Raw genomic sequence first — 22595 nt, forward strand, 5'->3', positions numbered from 1 at the left:
ATTAGTCCTCATTTATGTCCAAGAGACTTAATAATAATATTTTACATTCTATCCTTTAATCTTTCATATTTAAAAGGGTTTTTGTGCTTTTGCGCATTCATGTATGTGATAAGCAAACCCGCATTGTCGTGCCGTTAATATGCGCATATTACTAATGTGCTCTTTAAATAACAAAAAACATCAATGGCGTAGTCTATTTTAGTTGCCTGAAAATAGCAACGCACCAACAATGCGCCTGAACATACCTCGTTTTCAGACCAGAACGCCCATGGGAGCAAAAGGGGCGCAAATGCATTTGCTATTTAAACAACGCGGCGCTAAACGTGAAAATTAGGGTGGAAACTAGCGAAAGACACTTGCGTCACGCATTGCGCTGCATTGCGCTGGGTGTAAGATAGAGCCCCATATGTAAGTGATTTTGTGCATAAAACAAACAAAAAAATCTGCCAATTTGAAATATTTTTACAAGATATTCCTAATAAATGTAACTTGAACTATTTCTGAAATGTTTCTTTAATAAAGAACACCGCTATCTCATAACGCAGCGAAACCTATTACATAAAGTGAACAATTGATTGTCGAGAAATCAATATCAACCCATTCAGCACCATCGCCATAGACAGCACCTGGTAACGTTGTACGTAATAGAGTATACCTTAAGAAACCCGCTAAGGTACAGTTCGGTGAGCAGTGAGCAACCTTAAAAGGCAGGATAGGCAGGAATTATCTAAAAAACTTTTTTACAAATTTGTTTAAACTGTCTTTATATACAAATACATAATTAAAATGTAAATACTCTGAAAAAGAGAGTATAAAACTCGAGTGTCTGTTGACCTCTCACGAATGTTTTAAACACAGTTAATTATTTCCACTCGGGACGAAACAAATGATTGACTTGCGCGACTATATCACTCTCTCTCGCGACCATGGCACCACCCCTGTTGCTACAGGATCTGCCCACACATGCGCACACCCGATTGATTTGAAGAGCAAAAGGCAGAGAAAGTGCATTCAGAACTCAAAGTACCTGCATATCCAGTCAGCGAAGGAAAAAAAAGGAATAAATGAAGAAATCAAAAGAGAATAAATATTGCGTGGCTTTTCCTCGAGTCGACGATGCGGTAGCGGTATTGTCTCCGGAGTGTAACTTAGTCCTCGTCAGAGTCAACAATGCTTTCATCATGGAAACTCTTCCATGCAAAACACTGGCTTAATAGTGAGTACTAAAAGCCATCCTATTTGTTTATATTCCTAGTGATAAAGTTAGGTGTATTATTACATGTGATTGTGACAAGATGTTACTACATGCACCGCACTCCTTCCTCTTCGCCCGTCTGAGGTAAATGCTGCTCCCAGCGCGTTCATGTGTTTTGGGGGCGTGGCTTCAGAAGAAACCCAGAAGGGAGGGGGTGGAGTGAATGGAAAAATGAGCTGTGTTTAAAACTGTCGTTAGAGGTCTACAGACCCTCGATTTTTGGACTCTCTTTTTCAGAGTGCTTGCATTTTACTTGTGTATTGGTATATGGAGACGGTTTGGACAAATTTGTGGAAGAGTTTTTTGGATAATTCCTGCCTACCCTGCCTTTAATTTCAAAATGCAATGAAAAGCTACAGTAGCCACACAGGACAAACATGTCATCATCTGAGACAACGTAGGGCTGAAACACGCTCTATAGTGCAGTTTGTCCATTTAGGGCTACTGTAGAAACATAACTATGACTTCCATGTAAGGGGACCGGCAGTGTATGAAGAAAAAGCGACTCATTCTAAGGCAATAAAAACAATACAGTTCATGTAAGGTCTTTATACACCACTAAAAACATAGTTATCTATATTATATTGCATTTCTGTCAAGAGATCCTTCTAAACAACCTATTCTCATGAAATGCGTATAAATAGCACGCATTGTGAAAAGTTGCGCAATACATACGCTAAGTTCCAATTTTGTGTGCATATGATACGCTAGTTCTTCCCGTTCACTTAATACAGCACCTCTTTTAACGTCGTTTTATGTATTGGTTTCTCCATGGTTTAACCCTCTGGAGTCCGACCATTTTGGGACACTGGCAGAGGTTCTGACATGCTCATACATGTGGTCTTTTTTCAGTTGCTTTAAATGGCTATTATCACATAACACTGTATTCAGCACAAACTGTGCTAAAATAATATGTGAGTAACATGTGTATACATGTTTGTATTTTAAACAGACAAAAACATGAAAAAAACCTATGTATTAAATGACATCCTAAAGCAAATCCCCAAAAGCAAATCCCCAAATCTAATCCCAAACCCAAGCGACAATGGTTTAAAAAACAAAAACAACTGAGAAACCAATACATAAAAAGACACAAAAACATTCGCCGTATAATTAAACGGGAAAGACTTGCTTATCAAATTGGAATTTGGCGTATGAATTTGACTTTTCACACTGCAAAAAATAACTTTCTTAGTATTTTTGTCTTGTTTTAAGTACAAATATCTAAAAATTATTAAGTCAAAAGGCATTGTCTTGATGAGCATGAATTACCTAAGAAAAAAACTAGTTTTAAGACAAAAAGATCAAATTTAAGTAAATGTTTGCATAAAACAAGCAAAAAATCTGCCAATGGGCTAAGCAAAAAAATCTTGAACTTTTTTCTTAAACACGTAACCCATTGGCAGATTTTTTTGCTTGTTTTGTGTATTTTTATTATTTATAATTCACTTAAATGTGATATTTTTTGTCTAAAAGCCGTCTTATTTTCAAAAACTTGTCATTTTGTTCATCAAGAAAATGCATCTTGATTTAAGAATTTTTAAATATTTTTACTAAAAACAAGACAAAAATACTAAGAAAGAAAGTCTTTTTTTGCATAAACTCACTTGGACCACTTAACTTTTTTCCAGAAAACAAGACTTTGCAAATATGTAAACTGGAAAACAAGACAAAAATACTAAGACATTCATTCTTCTAATTTAGGATGCATATCATATCCTAACATGCTTAGTAGTACAGATAACGATGTAGTATGCAAATAGGGACGCAGCCCAAGACAAACTCCTCATCTGAACGTACAGTCTAATCATCTCTCTGAAGGTTTATGGTTTCAGGTTCAGTAAAGCTCTTGTGAAGTGATCTTTTGCTGGTAGTGATTCGTTCTGTTGCACCTGACTCCACAGGACAACAGCAAACCTCTAAATATCTCAGACTGCAGGTGTTGGATCAGCACATTATTCACCCCTTCTGCCCCTCTCACACGAAATTCCACCCTGGCTCCTTCCCAGTTGGTTTTTGGAAGACCGTAGTCATTAATTTAAGCCTGTGACAGGAAACGTATGCTTCCTGAATGCTGGGCTCAAGTTTTCTCTTTCGTGAACTCGTGTAGGTGCTTTGTAGATTTAGCAGACGCCTAAGGTACTGTACGCTTCGTGATGAATTACATCGCTCACATGAACTATATCGTTGGCTATATATCTAGTGCAGTGGCTCGAGATCCTTGACCTCACAATCACACTGCAACAACCACATATATATTTATAAACGTGTATACCTGTAAAGTTAGCCTGAATACCTGTACCAAGCTTAAAAATACAAGATTGTCATGAAATTAGATATCGAACCAAGTGGCATTTATTTTAACGAAATGTAACTAGACACTTTCTAAGCAAAACATTACACAAGAAGTACTTCAAACTATAAGTTTGCGATCAGTCATTGGAACGATGGTTTCAGAAAACATCCGAATCGTTGAACTCTGGTGTAACGACAGAACTTGCGACCATAATTGACCAAAGATGCTTTTGGAAAACGCACCCCTGGTTGTCGATTGTTAGTGAAAAATGTTTATAATTAAGATTTACTAGTTCCTTAACACTTTGCACTAAAAATTAATACATACAGTACAGTCTATGATACTAATACTATACTATACTATACTATACTATACTAATACAGTGCAAATATATGATTCTTAAGCATTAATATTTCACTGGCACTACTGTACAAGCATAAACAATTTCCTGAATACAAATGGTATGGGATCCAGCAACCCCAGTATTTGCGGGTGACGCAGAGAGGGAATTCTCCACAGTGCCACGCATGACAAGCTGCTGAACTAAATTATTTGCAAGAGCCGCACACTTCAGATGCCGCTGGGAAACAGGGTGAGAGAATTTGTCCTCAATGCACGACGTATCACGCCGGAGTCTAATTGAGTCGAAAATCCGTGGAATGCCTGGGAATTCGGAATGGCTGGATTTCTCTCCCGCAGTCGTAGCTGGGGGGCACGGCCCCTTTGTTTATTCATGCGAATGTCGTGAGGGCCCATCTATATCCATTTGCTGAGAGATATGTCAGGTGGAGCTGAGTAAATCTTCAATTACCAAAGGAAAACACTCCCATTCTGGGGCCTTATTATCATTATCAGCCTTATTAAACAGCAAAATGTTGAATGAATTTTACATGAGGAAGAATTTCTTTTCTTTGTGCACTTTGAAGAATGTAACAAATGTAACATTTATGTGTATATAAACATGCCTTCACCATCCTCAGCAAATAATAAATACATTCACCTAAAGGATTATTAGGAACACCTGTTCAATTTCTCATTAATGCAATTATCTAATCAACCAATCACATGGCAGTTGCTTCAATGCATTTAGGGGTGTGGTCCTGGCCAAGACAATCTCCTGAACTCCAAACTGAATGTCAGAATGGGAAAGAAAGGTGATTTAAGCAATTTTGAGGGTGGTGTGGTTGTTGGTGCCAGACGAGCCGAGTCTAAGTATTTCACAATCTGCTCATTTACTGGGATTTTCACGCACAACCATTTCTAGGGTTTACAAAGAATGGTGTAAAGAGGAAAAAACATCCAGTTTGCGTCAGTCATGTGGGCGAAAATGCCTTGTTGATGCTAGAGGTCAGAGGAGAATAGGCCAACTGATTCAAGCTGATAGAAGAGCAACTTTGACTGAAATAACTACTCGTTACAACCGAGGTATGCAGCAAAGCATTTGTGAAGCCACAACACGCACAACCTTGAGGCGGATGGGTTTTTTTGGCACACTTTAGGCCCCTTAGTGCCAATTGGGCATTGTTTACTTGAGCATTGTTTCTGACCATGTCCATCCCTTTATGACCACCATGTACTCATCCTCTGATGGCTGCTTCCAGCAGGATTATGCACCATGTCACAAAGCTCGAATCATTTCAAATTGGTTTCTTGAACATGACAATTAGTTCACTGTACTAAAATGGCCCCCACAGTCACCAGATCTCAACCCAATAGAGCATCTTTGGGATGTGGTGGAACGGGAGCTTCGTGCCCTGGATGTGCATCCCACAAATCTCCATCAACTGCAAGATGCTGTCCTATCAATATGAGCCAACATTTCTAAAGAATGCTTATAGCACCTTGTTGAATCAATGCCACGTAGAATTAAGGCAAAAGGAGGTCAAACACAGTATTAGTATGGTGTTCCTGATAATCTTTTAGGGGAGTGTATATGTACAGTGCATAATCTACATATAATATTTGTATACATTTTTGCTTTTGAATAAAACATTACACATCGTAAAAGATTTTTACCTTTGGCCTCCATAATGGTGTAAAGGCACGCAATCTACCAGGGACAATTTTCTGAAAACTAACCACCCAAACCGCGTCCCCCTGCCTATACTGTAGCAGTAATCTACAGCCCATTTATAGGCCCATTTCATGACAGCAGTCCTTTTTCCCAAACAACTTTTCAATTTCAATCTCATTCTCCTTATTGTTACACATTTATGATTCCACAGCAATCCCGTGTGTAAAATGAATTTGCAATATTTCATCGGCGCACGCTGCATCATATTCCTATTTAGCGCCTAGAAGGACTGAAATTGACAGGACTGAGTTTTAGCCTGGCTGAGGGGGAAAAGTGTGTTGTGACGCCTATTTTTGAATTTCATGATTTAATCTGTTTATTAACATGAAATGGGGTAGTTTTGTGCAATCCAATTTTGCTTTTCTTTTGTTGTGCCATGCAGAACAATCTCCTGATGAAAGTCTGGGCATCTATTAACCGCTTAAAGCTTCTACATCCAACTGCTAATGAAAAAATCCATTATCCCAATGCTGAGCTTCACATCTATATTCTAATGACTCAACCGCAGCAAAAGTGCAAATTGAAAGCACTTAACACACCTCGCTGACAACACGAACTTGGTGGTACAAAAGCTCTTAAAGAGACAGTTCACCAAAAAACTAAAACTTGGCATCGTTAACTCAACCTCTTTTGATTGAAAACACACAGTTAAAAATTCTCATATCAATGTAAGTTTTTGTTTTAGTTTAAAGTGCCAAAGTATGCATTGATACATGCTACATTTTTCTCTAATACCTACATAGAAGATAGGTGGCTTTATTAAGTGCAAAAATGATCCAGAAACAATTTTACATGTCAATTTACAACCCTAGGGCTCTTAGAATAAAATGGTCTATTATTACCTTATTTGAAAGGGTCATGCATAATAATATTGAGCTCTGCTCTGATTGACTGTTTCTCAGAGCCTGTATCAGATGAAGATACAGATTTTGAGTTAATTGTTTGGAGATTGTTAATGGACGTTTCTGAATAGTAAGTTTGTGGTTTTTTTTCAGTACGGACCTGCAAAACGTAACTGTAAGGTCAATAGTAGAACTTCAGCCTAAACGCTCCCATATAGCATTAACTAGCATATAGCGTTAACTCAGCAGTCACAACTTTGTTTTTAGCATTGTAACAACATTGTAATTAATTTAGTGTGTAATTTAATGTTTGGGGTGAACATCTTGACTGTAACATCACAGTCGGTGTTATGTTGAGATTGGTCTGTTTTCCAGCTGTCTTTTGCATGCACGAGGTTCACATAAGAAGGTGGAAACAATCGTGTTTATAGAACTCTTATTATTCATCTATGCCTAAATAAATACAATTTTACATTCTACGGCACCTTTATCTTATAAAACAAGTTGAAATGACTTAATTTATTAAGTTAACTCATCACTAGTCAAAAACTTAAAATAGTAGGTTCAATTAACTTGCACAACCAATTTGATTAAACTTGCATTTTTTACAGTGCATATGACCTTTGGACACAAAAAAGAAATGATGTTTATTAAACTTTTTGCTCTTTTCCATTCAGTTTTAATGAATGAAGACTATTTAAAGTTAAAAGCACCGCACTGTTAACCCAGATATTGTCTTTACTTAAACAACGAAGTAAACATTACTTAATTTATGTTTTAGACCTATGCTTAAATATTTTAGTTCATTAAACTTTTAAGCATACAAATTTTATTAAACTAAAACATTTAAGTTAACTAATCTTAAAATGATCAGTTGTGACGAATACCCATAATCCTTTGTGCCTGAATATATTGATTATTTATGCTTTTTTACAGAATAAAAACTTATAAGAACTTTAATTACTTAAATATTTGTTAATAAAATGTCATATAGGTTTAATCTCTTATATCATTGATGTTGTTTAGACTTACACACTGAAAAATGATTCATTCAATATACTTAAGTGGTAAGTGGTTGCAATCAATTTATTTAAGCTACATTTAAACTAAAGTTTTTTATTTTATTTTACTTTACTAATATTTTTTGTTTAAATGTAGCTAAAATAAATCGATTGCAACCACTTACCTTAAAAAATTAGTAAATTAAATGAATACTTTTTTTTCAGTGTATTCAGTCATTAGTTTTGTGTTATAATACCCAGTGGTGGTTCTACACGGAGGCCAAGGGTGGCCCGTGCCTCTGTAGACATGTCCCTGGCCACCCCTGTGGCCACCCCGTCCTGACCAAATAAAAAAGTATACATTTATTTTGATTTTACACGCGAGCGCCAAAAGCGGAACTAATGCGACGCAACGTTCTACACGGGCAAATTAGAGCGGCGCACCCAATCACTGTAGCCGGCTGCGGGTGCTGCTCGGGGAGTGTCTCAGTTCCTTCAAGCTCCCGATGTTGTGAATGTGTATGCAGGTTTGGGCACTGGTAAGGACTCTAGCTCACTTGACATTGGGACACTGTTCACTTGTTCTCCTGTGACGTGGCTGCTTAAGCGCGTTGTGATCAGTCACAGCTGTTACTCATCATCAACCGGTAAAACCAACATCTCGCTAACTTTTAAAGTTTACACGTTGTGAAAAGCGCTCTTACATATACGTGCATACAATTGGAGGAATTTAATTAAATGTTACATATAAAAATGTTTACAATTTAAAATAAATATTATTTTAAATATTGATTAGATTGTGGTCCCTAACTGTCTAGCAATGTGTGTTTATATGTAAACTAAAACAAACATTTGTCTTTATAAAAGTTTGCATTACATAAAGTTTATTGAGTAGGCTCGCATGATTTTCGGTTGGGGGGCTTTAGAAAAGAGCCCAGCTCTCCTTTTGCACCTGCACTCACTCTTGTATTAAATAAATATTTATATGATTGTAAAGTAAAATAAAGTTTACGGGGCAGTTTCCCGGAAAGGGATTAGACTAGTCCTAGACTAAAATAAATGTAAGAGCTGTCCAACCTGAAAACAACTTGCAATGCCATATCTTAAAATATACCAGTGCCCTTTGTTTTGCTTCAAAATGCACACAAGTAATGTATTTAGTAAGGCATGTTTGTTAAAACTAGTTATATTTCCTAATTAAACTATAAGGCCTAGTCCTGTCTTAAACTAATTCCTGTAACCACCCATATAATCTTTAAACATAATTTCTTGCCATTTTTATGTGCCCCTCTGGTAAAACACTGGCCCCTCCTTGGCCCCCCTAGTGAAATTTGTCTAGAACCGCCACTGATAATACCATTTATAACACCAAAAGTTAAAAAAGTGAAAATATTTGCACTTAATGAACTAAGTGGAGATGTTGGACAGAGCAATTGATATTACAAATTAAATCAAATTAAAATTAAGTTTACTGAACTAGAAATTTTAAGTTAAATGTACTAACTTAGTAATACTTTTTAGTAAAGACTACTAATGGCAACTTGATTTGTCTGCTACAGCCAAAGGTTCTATGTTAAAACAACTTAACCTGTTTAGTTTCACCCTGTGTAAAAACTAAAATGATTTTGTGCAACGGGTTTCCATGCAAATTTCTAGTAATGTCAACTAATTCGGGTAAAGAAGGCACAATCATAAAATACAAGTAAGCCACACAACTCTGTCACCACATTCAAAGTTTCCCAAAATTAAATAAGAAGCTTTGTGTAAGAACCAGTAAACTGCTAACTTGAGAATTAGGGGGCGTGCACACCAACGCTTTTACGCCCGCGGCCGGCGCATGTTTTCAATTGTTTCCAATGGAAGCTCGGCGTTTTTCAAATAAGCCAGCAGCTAGCGGGTTTTTTCTGCGCTGAAAACCGGCGCTCTGTGGTTTTTCCACGCTCGGTGCTGAGCGTCCAGAGTTGAAAGAGATTCAACTTTGGGAGAAAAGCTCCGCTGGCCAATGTCAGTTCTCACACGGCCGCCCAATCACAGTGGAGGAGGGGCGGGACATTACCACAGCAACCAACCGGCTCGCAGCTGAAGTATCACAGCTACCAAAGCGCTCAGCTGAAGAAAGCTGGCACTCAGCTGAAAAACAGCTGGCATTCGGCGTCCTCAAGGCGTTTTCAGGCGCGTTTAAAAGTTTTGGTGTGTCCAGCCCCTTACTGTGACTGGCCTGTTATGTTAGTGAGTTGAACAGTCTGAAACATAAATCATTTAAATCATTTTTGTGAATCTAACCAACTAATTTATTAAAAAAGATCAGATTCAAAAATGTAACACAATTATGAATCAAACATAACTACTTCATGAATATGTTAGCAAAGCTAGCTAATCAAAAGCTATAAAGCACACAATATTATATTTGATTCATACTGCTTCAGAAGACTTGTACGACACAAGTCAAAGATTCATTCCCAAACAAATTACATTATTGAAGATGTGTAACATGTTAGAAAGAACAAAATACATTCAGAACGACAAAAAGATGAGTAAATAATGAACAAAATCTTCTTTTTGGGTGACCTACTTCTTTAAGATACCAAATAACTGGATGACTGTTGGGTCTCTAGTCATCTATAACTAAATAAAGCTTCCCATTCAATTGACAGAATGTGTGACCATTTCACTACCCATTAAAATCACAATTATGGGATGTGTACAACGTCATGCTAAGAATCATTATAAGATGCACATACTGTATTATAGCATTCACATACATAGCACATGTCTGCCTTACTGTCCGAATGCATAACTCACAAGGCATTTAAAATAGGTACACCTGAAGGCCCATCAATCTTATACCGTGACCTGATCTGAACTGATATGACAGTTTGAGAGAAATGCCAATCATAAAGGCCAGTGGCCCTTTGGTTTTTACTGTGGATTCTTGTGCTGGTTTTGGTAAATGATCTAGCAGACGGTTACAGGTAACTAATGGGGCGTACACACCAAACACGAATTCAATAATTTGTGCAAGTAGATTACATACAAAGTCAAAACTGCTGAAAAAGTAAACAATAAAACCATTACAGAAAATTCTAATGGTTCTATTGGGAATTTTATTGGTTCTAATGGAATATGACCCAAAACACACTACAGTGCATTTGGTTTTTGTTGGTCTCTAATGGTATGTATTGGTTCTAATGGAATATGGCCCAAAACACACTACAGTGTATTGGTTTTTGTTGGTCTCTAATGGTATGTATTGGTTCTATGTATTGGTTCTATGTATTGGTTCTAATGGAATATGACCCAAAACACACTACAGTGTATTGGTTTTTGTTGGTCTCTAATGGTATGTATCGGTTCTATTGGTTCTATGTATTGGTTCTAATGGTTCTATGTATTGGTTCTAATGGAATATGGCCCAAAACACACTACAGTGTATTGGTTTTTGTTGGTCTCTAATGGTATGTATTGGTTCTATGTATTGGTTCTAATGGAATATGACCCAAAACACACTACATTGTATTGGTTTTTGTTGGTCTCTAATGGTATGTATTGGTTCTATGTATTGGTTCTAATGGAATATGACCCAAAACACACTGCAGTGTAGTGGTTTTTGTTGGTCTCTAATGGTATGTATCGGTTCTATTGGTTCTATGTATTGGTTCTAATGGTTCTATGTATTGGTTCTAATGAAATATGGCCCAAAACACACTACAGTGCATTGGTTTTTGTTGGTCTCTAATGGTATGTATTGGTTCTAATGGAATATGGCCCAAAACACACTACAGTGTATTGGTTTTTGTTGGTCTCTAATGGCATGTATTGGTTCTATTGGTTCTAATGGAATATGGCCCAAAACACACTACAGTGTAGTGGTTTTAATGGTAAAAGCTAATGGTTCCTATTGGTATTTTAATGGAAACCATTAGAATTTTCTGTAATGGTTTTATTGGGTTTTTTTTCAGCAGGAATGCAAAGGCGCGAATAGACGCTAACTCACATGGGGCGATGTAAATGACACAAATTGGATGGCACGATTGCTGCGAGAACACGCGCTATTCGCGTCAAAACACGAAATATTAAACTTCAGCACAAAATTCGTGAAACAAAGTTAAATACCGCAAGTAATCTAGGGCGAGGCTTGCGATGCTTCGCGTTTGGCATCTACGAGGTGTTTTTTTGTACAGTGTTGTTTTTATGCTAATCAGGTAATGCCGCATGCACACCCGTTCTGAAGGCCAATGAGAATACTGTGATCTGACATACTTTACTGTGCCTTGGTGTTAATGTGCTCATCCATCTTTTGAATCATTACTGATGCCATAAATCAATAGAAGATGTACACAAATATGCTTAAGCATCACAGCATCTAAGCAGTGATGAGTAGTTAATAAAATGACTCTACCACTCCTCATGACAAACTGTGAAACTGGGTGGGTGCTCACTTGTGAGAGTAAAATTTAATACACATTACAAAAAGGGGAGTGAGGTTTTCAAAGAGCACAGATGAGCACTCATTTATCACTTAATGACTCCCAAATGACTCCTGAATTAGAAAAGTAGCAACGATACATACATCAATATGCATTTTTCTGACCCCGTTGACATTTGAAATCTTCTTAACATTTGTAGTCCGATAATCGAAGCCACTGCACCTTTGCTTTTCCAATTCAAGGACGAATTCAAGGAGAATTCGAATTTGGTCGCCTATGAATGAATGACAAATGATGAAGGCCTACACAATTGTTTGACCCTTCACATGGTCACTGCCCCTTCAAGCTCTGAGGCCAAGCAGGAAGGTCAGGTAATCCCAGCACTGCCGAGTGTTTTGCGAACGCACCCACTTGGTTGATAAGTCTGTAAGAGTTATTGTTCCATCAGGGTTAGGGTGCGATTTATCACTTAGGAACAGAGGGCCGCCGCTGCCTTTGCGTTTTCGCCGAGAGAGCGGACGGAGAAGATGCATGACTTACCCTGGAGGTGCAGCCGAGCGCAGATGCGTTTGGGCAGCTTTGATTAAGAGTGTCTTAGCCGAGGGAAGGACACAGGTGAAGCATTTCACCTGCGAATTCCAGCACGGAGCCTCTCGTGCAGTTAATTATCACGGCATCTCACTGGAGAAAGCAAATCGTGGGTCCTTTTGTCGGCGAGGTTCCAAAGCTTTCCTTATTAAGCTTGGCTGGGGGTCATAGTGTGAGGCTTCCCATATGAATGCCAAAAAAATGGAGGAATGAATAAATATTCCCATCAAATACACTTGGGTATGGGTGACTAACCTCTCCATGAACCCGCTCTGATTTCGACACCCTGACTCCTTGCAAATGTGGTCGCTACTTCAAGCACCTGTGGCACATAGATACCCCTCTTGTGTCTGTCTTAGCCTTTAACTGCCTTTGTCTGTTCTTTCTTTATATTTTAAGTGGTCTGTAATAACCATACCCAGCTAGAGAACATGATGCAACTTGCATTCGATATCACTGCTAACAAGAGGCGCGAATCCAATTTAGTATGCTAATTCATTTAGATTTGTGTACGTCTCCAAGGGCCGTTTCTCACAACAAGGTTATGCAAATGCCTGAGGGGGACGCGATGTCCTGATAAAGGACGTGCTACATTAGGCTACGTAGGCAAAAACAAGCTTTTAGGGCATTGTAGACGGGATGTTACGGCACCGTGTACCGCGGGGACTGACGTCGACTCGTACCGGCGATGCATGCGTGTCTCTGAAGTACGTAAAAACGCCTGAAGTGACAGGCGGGTGTTTGGCTCCCCTGTCGGCCCACGGGAGCGGGCTATAAAAGAAGCTACGGCCCATTCTGGAAGAGCACCATTGATTCGGTTAATTTTATGCTGGGAAATGATTTCCCCAATGGCCGTTTTCACCAGAACGCATTGTCTGTGAAAAAGTGCTCTAAAGCAAATGATAAAGCACCTCATGCTCTCTTTTTAATGCGGATGCTTGGAATTCATGACACTTTCGGTTTGGCCCTAAGGGCCCCTCGCTCAACCCGAGATTGGAGGAGAGAAAGCGAGGAAGAGTGAGACACATAAACCTCACATATAAGCCTCATTAAATGGGCTTCACATGGTGTAAAAAATACTAATGTGGTCAACTGACCTCAGTGCCAATACTGTGAGTGAAAAAGGGCACATCTTCCTTTAAGCCAGATTTGCAGAAACACACATAATTTGTATCCTCTTCAGATGTTGATGGGCTTTTCATGGATGGCAATACAGAGCTTTAAAAATACCCTGTGAATCTCAAAAGACCAGCTGTAATGTATCTACACTCGTTGTATAAATGGATTTATTGCAGACAGAAGTGTAGGAAAGGGAATGATAAACCAGTTTAATAATATTTTTAAGCACCGCAGTTACCTAAAATACAACCAGAGAGGACAAAATAAGTGATGCAATAACTTTATGTTCGACTTACTTTATGTTGTGCCACTAAAGTTCGAAATGCAATTGCCATATGTTACTTTGAAAGGCTTGAAAGGCAGTGATGTCAGTTGGGGGCGGGAATGTTTGATGAGGAAAGGCAGACGAGGGGAGTATTCGAAACTTTGTTAAAAAAGTTAAAAAAATTCTAAGATCAAATCTTCCCACATACAGTCAAAAAAAATAATCTACTTCATTTATTCACTGGTGTTTTCAGCAGGAGAAATTATTTTAATGTTGATGCGTGCACATTTAGCTTTCTATTCTCAACTTGCAATGCTATTTATAGCCCTTACATGCACCTGATATCGGGTATGATTACATTTATTAAAGAAAGTTTGCCAAGATAAAGTCATATTATAGGATAAATCTTTCATAAAATGATATTGTTTCATCTACAGATTGGAGGAAAAAAAACACTGTTAGATGTGACCTTCACAATACTGTGTTTTAAAAGTCTGGCATGGGCGTTTAATTTAAAATCCATATAAATATTTTATGCAAATAAGTTACTTATCACACTGAAATACATTTCAGCTTTTATGTTTATTTAATGTGTTTTATATATTTGTCATTTAGGATTTAATTGAAGTGTTCAAATGCAAAGCTCTCTAACTACGTCTGAAATGTTTTCTTGTAAATGAGCATTTTTTCATCAGATTCTTAGGAGGCATGCACACCAAAGCTTAAACTTTAAAGGTCCCGTTCTTTCTGTGTTTTTGAAGCTTTGATTGTGTTTACAGTGCGCAATATAACATGTTTTCATGTTTCGTTTTTAAAAGAACACATTATTTTTGACACTTTTTTTCACAATGTACTTATCACTATAGCACTGTTTTCACTTTCCTAAAAACGGTCTGATGTCTTCCTTGTTCTATGAAGTCCCTCCTTCAGAAGTACGTAACGAGTTCTGAGTGTGTTTTGATTCGACAGCAACTTAGCTTAGCAGAGCCGTTTGAGCCAAAGCTGGTGACGGAAGTATTCCTGTGGGCGGAGTTTAGTAAAAAAAAAAAAAACGTTTTACTGACGTCATTTAACCGGGAGGTAGAGAGCTGTAGTTCAAACCGGCTGTTCACTGTAGGCTTTGAAATGGGAATTCTGTAAAAGAAAATATATCGCCTGGCATTGAACTTTGAGCTTTATCATTTTACAGGTATTATTTATGCTTTAACAGCAACATTACACACTAACTAAAGTGTAAAAAGTGTAAAAATGGCATCAGGAAGAACGTAATTTTTAAGCTTTAAATGCGTCTGAAATGCCAGGCAGGCGCCGACTGTAGGCGCTTGCCAGCATTTTTCAGCTGAGCGCTTTGGTTGCTATGATACTTCTGCCTTGTTTATCAGTCGTTGAACGGTGCACTGGTTGGTTGGTGTGATATTTGGCCTGCCCCTCCTCCACTGTGATTGGACGGCCGAGTGAGAAGTGACATTTACGAGCTGAAAGTTGAAAATTCTCTCAGCGTTCAGTGCTGAGCGCAGAAAAACCGCAGAGTGCCAACACAATTGAAAACATACGCCGGCGTAAATGCCTTGGCGTGCACGCCCCCTTATGCTTAGAATGAATAATTTCACCTTAATTGCAATGAAAATGTTATTAGTCAGTTATTGAAAAGCCTAATTCGTCACCTTAGTCATTTCATTGGTATTTAACGAATTGTGCATGCAAGCTTTTTTTTGGAAAAAAACACTTTTTTAGACAAGACATAGTCCAACAGTTGAAAAATCACTAAAGATGCAACTAGAAAATTGCAAATAATACAAATGTAAAAGTAAAGAAACTGAACCACACATTAGGTGGCGCTGTGATGCATGTTACTGCCACATTCAGGTTGTTTTCAGGTCCAAGTACACATAAAAGACACAAGTTTGAATGTGATCAATGGTTGTTTTGCACGTCGCCATTCATCTAGTACAGCTTTCATGCACTTAGAGGACTTTGCTGAAAAATCTACGTGGCATTTAGCTGATTCTATAAAAAAACATGTATTTCTAAATTGTCTGAAATGAAGATTAAGCAGGTTTGAAATGAGGTGATTTCATAAACGTTATACATGACGAGAGCACTCGGTTTATATCATAATCTTTTTTTCTCCGAAAGAGGTAGTGTTTAGCGGCTTTTGCAGCTTAGCTTCTCAATTCTAACTCTATAAAATAATACAACTCAAAGAAGTCACACACAGTCTCGTTCAAATTCCAAGACACTGGCAAAAACGGACAATTTAATTGAATAATAACAAAGTCATGCCATGGTATTGATTCATCAATCCGGTTTAACTAGAGAACCACTTGGCATCCGGCCCGGTTCTACCATGCAGCTGAACTGTATTTCGGGAGCAGGATGTGCGTGTATGTGCGAGTGTGAAGCGTGCGAGATATCTCACCATCTGTTTTCAGAGTCAGGGGTGTCGGTGGGCTCAGGACCCTGGCGTTGGTCACGGTGTTCTTCACTTGGCACACGTAGCTGCCCACGTCTGAGGGCTGCACCTTGGAGATGTACAGATTTCCCATCTCCTGCGAGATGAATCTCCGGCTGTCCTCCGCCACGAACGAGGGAAGCTCGTTGAACACCCAGCTGTAAATGATTTCTGTTGGGGCCAAAAGGAGAACATGCAGATGAGCTGCAAGAACAACTCACAGCGGCCCCTGAAGACCCCTGTCTGAATGTGCCCTGTCAGGGGCAGAGGAAAGGCTCATAGGAGTGGGAGTCCAGGAGCTGATGTGTATTAATTCTGTGCTCTCTACCAGACAGAGTTCAGGGAATATGGATGTAATAAATATGTACAAAGGTACTTTTTGTTTGTTTGTTTGTTTGTTATTATATACTGTGCCATACTGCATTAAAATGAGCACAGGTGCAACACTGTAAGGGAGTACATAATATATCACCATCATCTCTTCCATACTAATGTAATTTTTTACCTACAGTAACAAGCCCAGGTCTGGCAAACAGCACTGTACAGTGAAGTGTTTTTTAATCCCCATTAAACCAAAGCATTCTCATTAGACATGCCGTTTTGATTCTCTTATCAATGTGAGGTCACACTGATAAAGCCCCGCCCACTAACAGCCTGCATTACCATAGTTTCCACCCTCAGCGAGTTGTACGCTGTCCACTAGACACTATTGTGTCAGACTGTATTAATTAGATCTATTTTAACTGAAACCGCTCACTGTCTGTTTGTAAGGTAGTGAGGAGCTGTAGCTCATTTGCATTTAAAGGTACAGACAAAAGCGCGTTTTTGCTCCCACCCAAATAGGGGCATTTTAGACATGCCATAATAAATAATCTGTGGGGTATTTTGAGCTGAGACTTATATTACATATTGTAAAAAGGCCATAATAGGTGGCCTTTAAAAGAAAACATTATCTGTCAGTGCTATGATCATGTGAACTCTTCAAGGACAAGTAATAATCTCTTTCTTTTATAAATTCATCTCTATTTGGTACTATGATGATTTCAAAATGTCAAGGTAATTATTAGTTTCATGATCAATCATTGCTGTCAACTCCACACAGACATGCAGAGAAATGTGTCATATCAATCCAGCCGACATGCGTTACGGAAGTATTTCTCTGAGCTCACGCTGTTTCCCTTATGTCGACTGCATCAGTCACACAGACTTTCTTACAGCATAAAAGAATAGAGAAAAATAGAGAGAGAAAAAATCCTTTTGCCAAACCCCGAAACCAAATTATTCACCACATAATTAACGTATGAATTTCACAGACCATTGATTCCTTTTCCTTAGTAAATACAGGTGCAGTGCTTCTGATATTTAAGCACTGAAGGATCGCTGCTCTTTAAAGAGATTCCTGGTCAATTTTTCAAACACAAAGGTTAAGGTCACCTGAGTAAACAATGAATATTAATCTGTTGAATACTTTATTCTGATTGGTTGAGAAATGGGTGTTGTTTATTTCTATAAACCACACACCTGACCTGTCAAATGTCTTAAAGGCATAGTCTACTCATTTTCAATATTAAAATATGTTATTACCTTAACTAAGAATTGTTGAATCATCCCTCTATCATCTGTGTGCGTGCACGTAAGCGCTGGAGCGCGCTGCGACGCTTCGATAGCATTTAGCTTAGCCCCATTCATTCAATGGTATCAAACAGAGATAAAGTTAGAAGTGACCAAACACATCAACGTTTTTCCTATTTAAGACGAGTAGTTATACGAGCAAGTTTGGTGGCACAAAACAAAACGTAGCGCTTCTCCAAGCGGATTCAAAAGAGGAACCACACTATATGTCGCAATAGCACTTTTGGGAGTACCTCGACTCGCCTGAAAAGTCCGCTCCCCTTCTCCCTCTCATAATGGGAGAGGGAGGGTGTTACTGCGCCGAGTCGAAGTACTCCCAAAAGTGCTACCACGCCATAAAATACAGTTCCTCTTCCAAATCCGCCCAGAAAAGCGCCACGCTTTATTTTGTACCACCAAACTTGCTCGTATTACTACTCGTCTTAAATAGGAAAAACGTTGATGTGTTTGGTCACTTCTAACTTTATCTCTAAATGGTACCATTGAATGAATGGGGCTAAGCTAAATGCTATCGAAGCATCGCAGCGCGCTCCAGCGCTTACGTGCACGCATCACAGATGATAGAGGGATGTATCAACAATTCTTAGTTAAGGTAATAACATATTTTAATATTGAAAATGAGTAGACTATTCCTTTAAAAATAGGCAAAATAGAGCAATTTTTGGGGTAACCATGATATAAGCAGAATAACGGCATAACGGCACGACGTGGGTGTGCATTATTTCTGAATAATTCAACGGCTCGTCGTTAATTATTTCTTACATAAGTCATCCTTAAAGAGAATATTAACCACCAGTGACTGGCGGCCAGTGACTTCTTTTTCGAGGACCCACGATGCAAAGCAAATACACAAGTTCTACTATTGGACACAATGATGTACTGTTAGGTGTATCTACAGTCATTTTCTCAATGAACTGACGGCGCTCAACGCATTAATCAAGGTCAAAAATCAACAACACCTCCTCTATATTTTCACTTTATACAGCAATTGAGAGTAATATCCTGTTTACATCTCAGTGATCCCAAATTATTTTCAATTACTTTCACTTTTAAAGCCATCTACCCATATTAATGTGAATGAAACCTCCTACCAGCAATTCAGGCAAATGAAAGACAAATTAACCTCAAAGTCGTCTTACGAGTCCTAAAATAAACTCCCCTCGGTTCCCTCCGTTCCACGTGTATCAAATCCAAATAAGTACTAATCCTCCGAGCAAACATTTAATAGTTCCAGCTTATAATTGTATGATATTCACATAAGTCTCATAGCTCTCACAGTCTTATGAAAACGTCTTTTGGTCATGACATACAGATAATTCCTCATATGGGCTTTCATATAATGTAAACATTACTTAATAACATTAAAAAATAACATTAAAAAATAACAATAAAGTAGTTTAAATCTGTAAAGTAAAAGAAATGAATGAATGTGAATTACATATGAGGTTTTATCTGAAGTTGTGTGGCTATGAAAACAAAAATAATATACAACATAAAAATAAAAAATTATAGAACTGCTTACCGTTCATATACCTCAGCGGTACATATTGTTACCAAATGTAAACATATCTGTACCCAGGGTGGGATTTTGGGGTTCAAATTTTTTTAATTATAAAAATAAATTATGAATTATGATCTTATGTATTTATTATACACTATTAGGGTATTAAGGGATTTCTTGTAACTGTTGAAATAAAATATGTCTAGAAATGTACACTGAACCGCTCTCGGCCGGGTTTCCCAAAAGCATCGTAAGGCTAAGTAGATCGTAAAAACGATCGTATGAATCATCTTAGAATTACGGACCGTTTCCCAAAAGCTTCGGAACTTACGTAGCACTTGAAAATCATCGTAGATCTACGAGTGGTCTGGAGTAATCGTTAATTCATAACTGCATCATAAAACAACAAAGTTACAAGGTCACCTGCAGGACAACCAGCAAATTGCACTCCTAAAATGATGATAATGTAATGTTTAAATGTATATTTATATATTGGGTTCTTTTTTGTTAATATTTTTATTACTTTAATATAAATTCAAATGAGAAATCAAATTTAAATGACTGAACATAAATTAATAAAGAAGTAAAACGTATTTGGTACAATTTTGGTAAAAGTTGGTACTATCAAATTGATAAATGGTTCCTAACTGCTGCTATTATTCATCTACAGTAAAAAAAAATTTGAATGGAAATGGCATCTGATTAAAGAAACCAAATAAATATTTACGGAACATTGCAATAATCCATAATAACAAATAAACATAGATAATAAACAACAACAACAAATAATAATAATAATAATGTAAACTATAATATAAAATGCAGAAGGCATTTCAGAGTGGGAAAAGTCGTAACTAAATACGGAAAATAATATTTCATTATGCACAAATTATTAAAACATTTAAAAAGTAATTGAACAATAATGAAAAATATTATAAAAAGTAGCACTTAAAACCAAGCTGCGAGTGATCGTTTTACGTGCATCTTTGGGAAACGCATGTAAATGAACAACGAATGTTCGTTAAGTAGCTCGTAGAAAGCGCTCTTACTGTAAGTGCTAAGTTCAATCGTTATTGGAAAACCCAGCCCTGGTCTGTCATGAGAGTCAGACGCTCTAACAAGGGCATGAGCTGTAACGTCTGTCGCTAGGTTTACTTTTACTGCACAGCTTTCACTAACTAGCTGCTCTCTGTTACAGAAACTTAATAAAACAATTACAGAACCTGAACTGTACATGCCAGAATGCATTCCTTCTTTATGCTTTACGCCAGACATGCATTCTTTATAACCATAATATTTAATTTAAAAAATTTATGTACTCTCAGTTTAACAATATGCTATATATGCCTACTTAGACAAGACCTCAGACTAAGAAAATAATCTGTTTGATGATAGACTTTTGACCTCTTTTTGCTTTTCTACACTCTAAAAATGTCCGGGTTATTTTTGACCCATAATGGGTAAACACCGCTGGGTTAAAATTGTCCCAATGCTGGGTTGTTTTAACCCAATTTCTGGGTTATTATACGCCATAGTTGCATAACATCAACCCAACATTGGGTAATTTTTAACCTAGCATGTGTTCTGTCCAATATTTACCCATTATGGGTTCAAAAATACCCAGCCTTGCATTTTTTTAAATGTATGTGATCCTGGTAGTTTCCCTCAATTAACAACGGTAATGTTAGCTTCTGCTGTCTCATCCTTAATGGTAATATTAGTTGGATATTCCAGTAAAATACGATGGTATGCTGCTTGGAATCATTTATTTATTTATTTATTTTTGGCTGCTTTCACGCTGAAATAAACTTGGTGCTTGGCGACAATTGGAAAATTTGGGCATGGATAAAAAAGGATCATGACACAACCTTGACACGCTGTCACCTATTGTCACAGGAGGGAATACGTTGACAGTAATACTCCATTCCTAATTTAACTATTGCTTGCACTATTACCTAGTAACATTTTTACTTCTATTAAATTATCTTTATTTTAGTCCGTTTCTATTGCTGTTGATGACCACTAATCATTGGAGGGCACCCTGTCTGTCCCTAATGGACCTTTTTAAAGGGTACTGCCCCAGTGAGAGCTAGGGACCATTTTGTCTGACAGTGTATATCTCTCATTTTATCTCTCACTAGGAAATAATTTGTCTCTCTGAGCATGAACCTCAGCATTGGCATTTAAAAAGATCTCATTCTCTGACCTGGTAGCCAATGAATGATGTTAATTTACCAGCTTTCCATACCAGGCAAACAATTACTAGAAATCATTAAACTGAAAAGGCCTCCTCAAGTGCTTGGGTTTTATTTCCTTATTTGAATTTGCAGGTAGTACGAATTTGGGCTTCATACATGCATGAATTTACTGTATATTCCTAAAAAAACTAACATTTCAATTCAAAGATGCCCTTCAATTTAACCAGACGCAAGATATATAAAGAGCTTCACAAGATGTGATGATGAAACAAAGCTCACTGATGCTATGTTCCATTAGAGGACAACTGAGCAGTGAGACTTGAAACAGGCCACTAAAGTGCTCTCCTGTGTCTGCGTGAAATAATTGTCTGAGTGCGATTTCTTTTCATTTCTAATGATTCGGTAAATTTGAGCCCTGATGCTGATGCTTGGTTGGGCACGCACATCGACCGAGTTGGAGATGGCTAACACACAAAGCAAGGCAATTCCACCTATGTAACAGGAAACTAGTCTAAAACTAATTAGCATGATGCAAATGACACAAGCAAGGTCCCTTGATGGTCACTACTGGCACGACAGTCTGGTGCATCCATGGCGTCCCTTTCGATCCATTGCATTTTTCAGGACTCGATCAGGTGACAACAGAAATCGATTACAGTATAGTCTGTTGAGAGCGGCAGAGACATAAAATAATGGCTTATAATTATGAGATGACACAAGTAAAAGAGAGCAGGGCTAAATGGAGGCGAACAGACTTGATGTAAACAGATCAAAAGAGCATCGAGGATGAAGGAGATAAGGTCTAGCATGAAACTGTGTCAGCACAGACTCGGATTTATACTGCACACAGCCAAGCGACGAGTAAATTTAGAGCTGCAATAAAACCGCTGACAGTTCGTCTCGACGGTGTAAACAGGGATGGTTACAGGCTAATGCCTGCTTATT

General features: G+C 37.9%; 1 protein-coding gene across 2 annotated transcripts in view; it reads right to left on the bottom strand.

Moving 5' to 3' along the window:
• Nucleotides 1-22595, bottom strand: part of cntn5 (contactin 5) — a 330742-nt gene that overhangs the window by 90791 nt on the left and 217356 nt on the right. For both annotated transcript variants that reach the window (XM_055173819.2, XM_055173818.2), the window contains exon 7: nucleotides 16287-16490. In XM_055173819.2, coding sequence (XP_055029794.2) covers nucleotides 16287-16490 — 204 coding nt within the window. The remainder of the gene's footprint in view (nucleotides 1-16286; nucleotides 16491-22595) is intronic.

The sequence above is a fragment of the Misgurnus anguillicaudatus genome, chromosome 15, assembly GCF_027580225.2.
Source record: "Misgurnus anguillicaudatus chromosome 15, ASM2758022v2, whole genome shotgun sequence".
Taxonomy (NCBI): domain Eukaryota; kingdom Metazoa; phylum Chordata; class Actinopteri; order Cypriniformes; family Cobitidae; genus Misgurnus; species Misgurnus anguillicaudatus.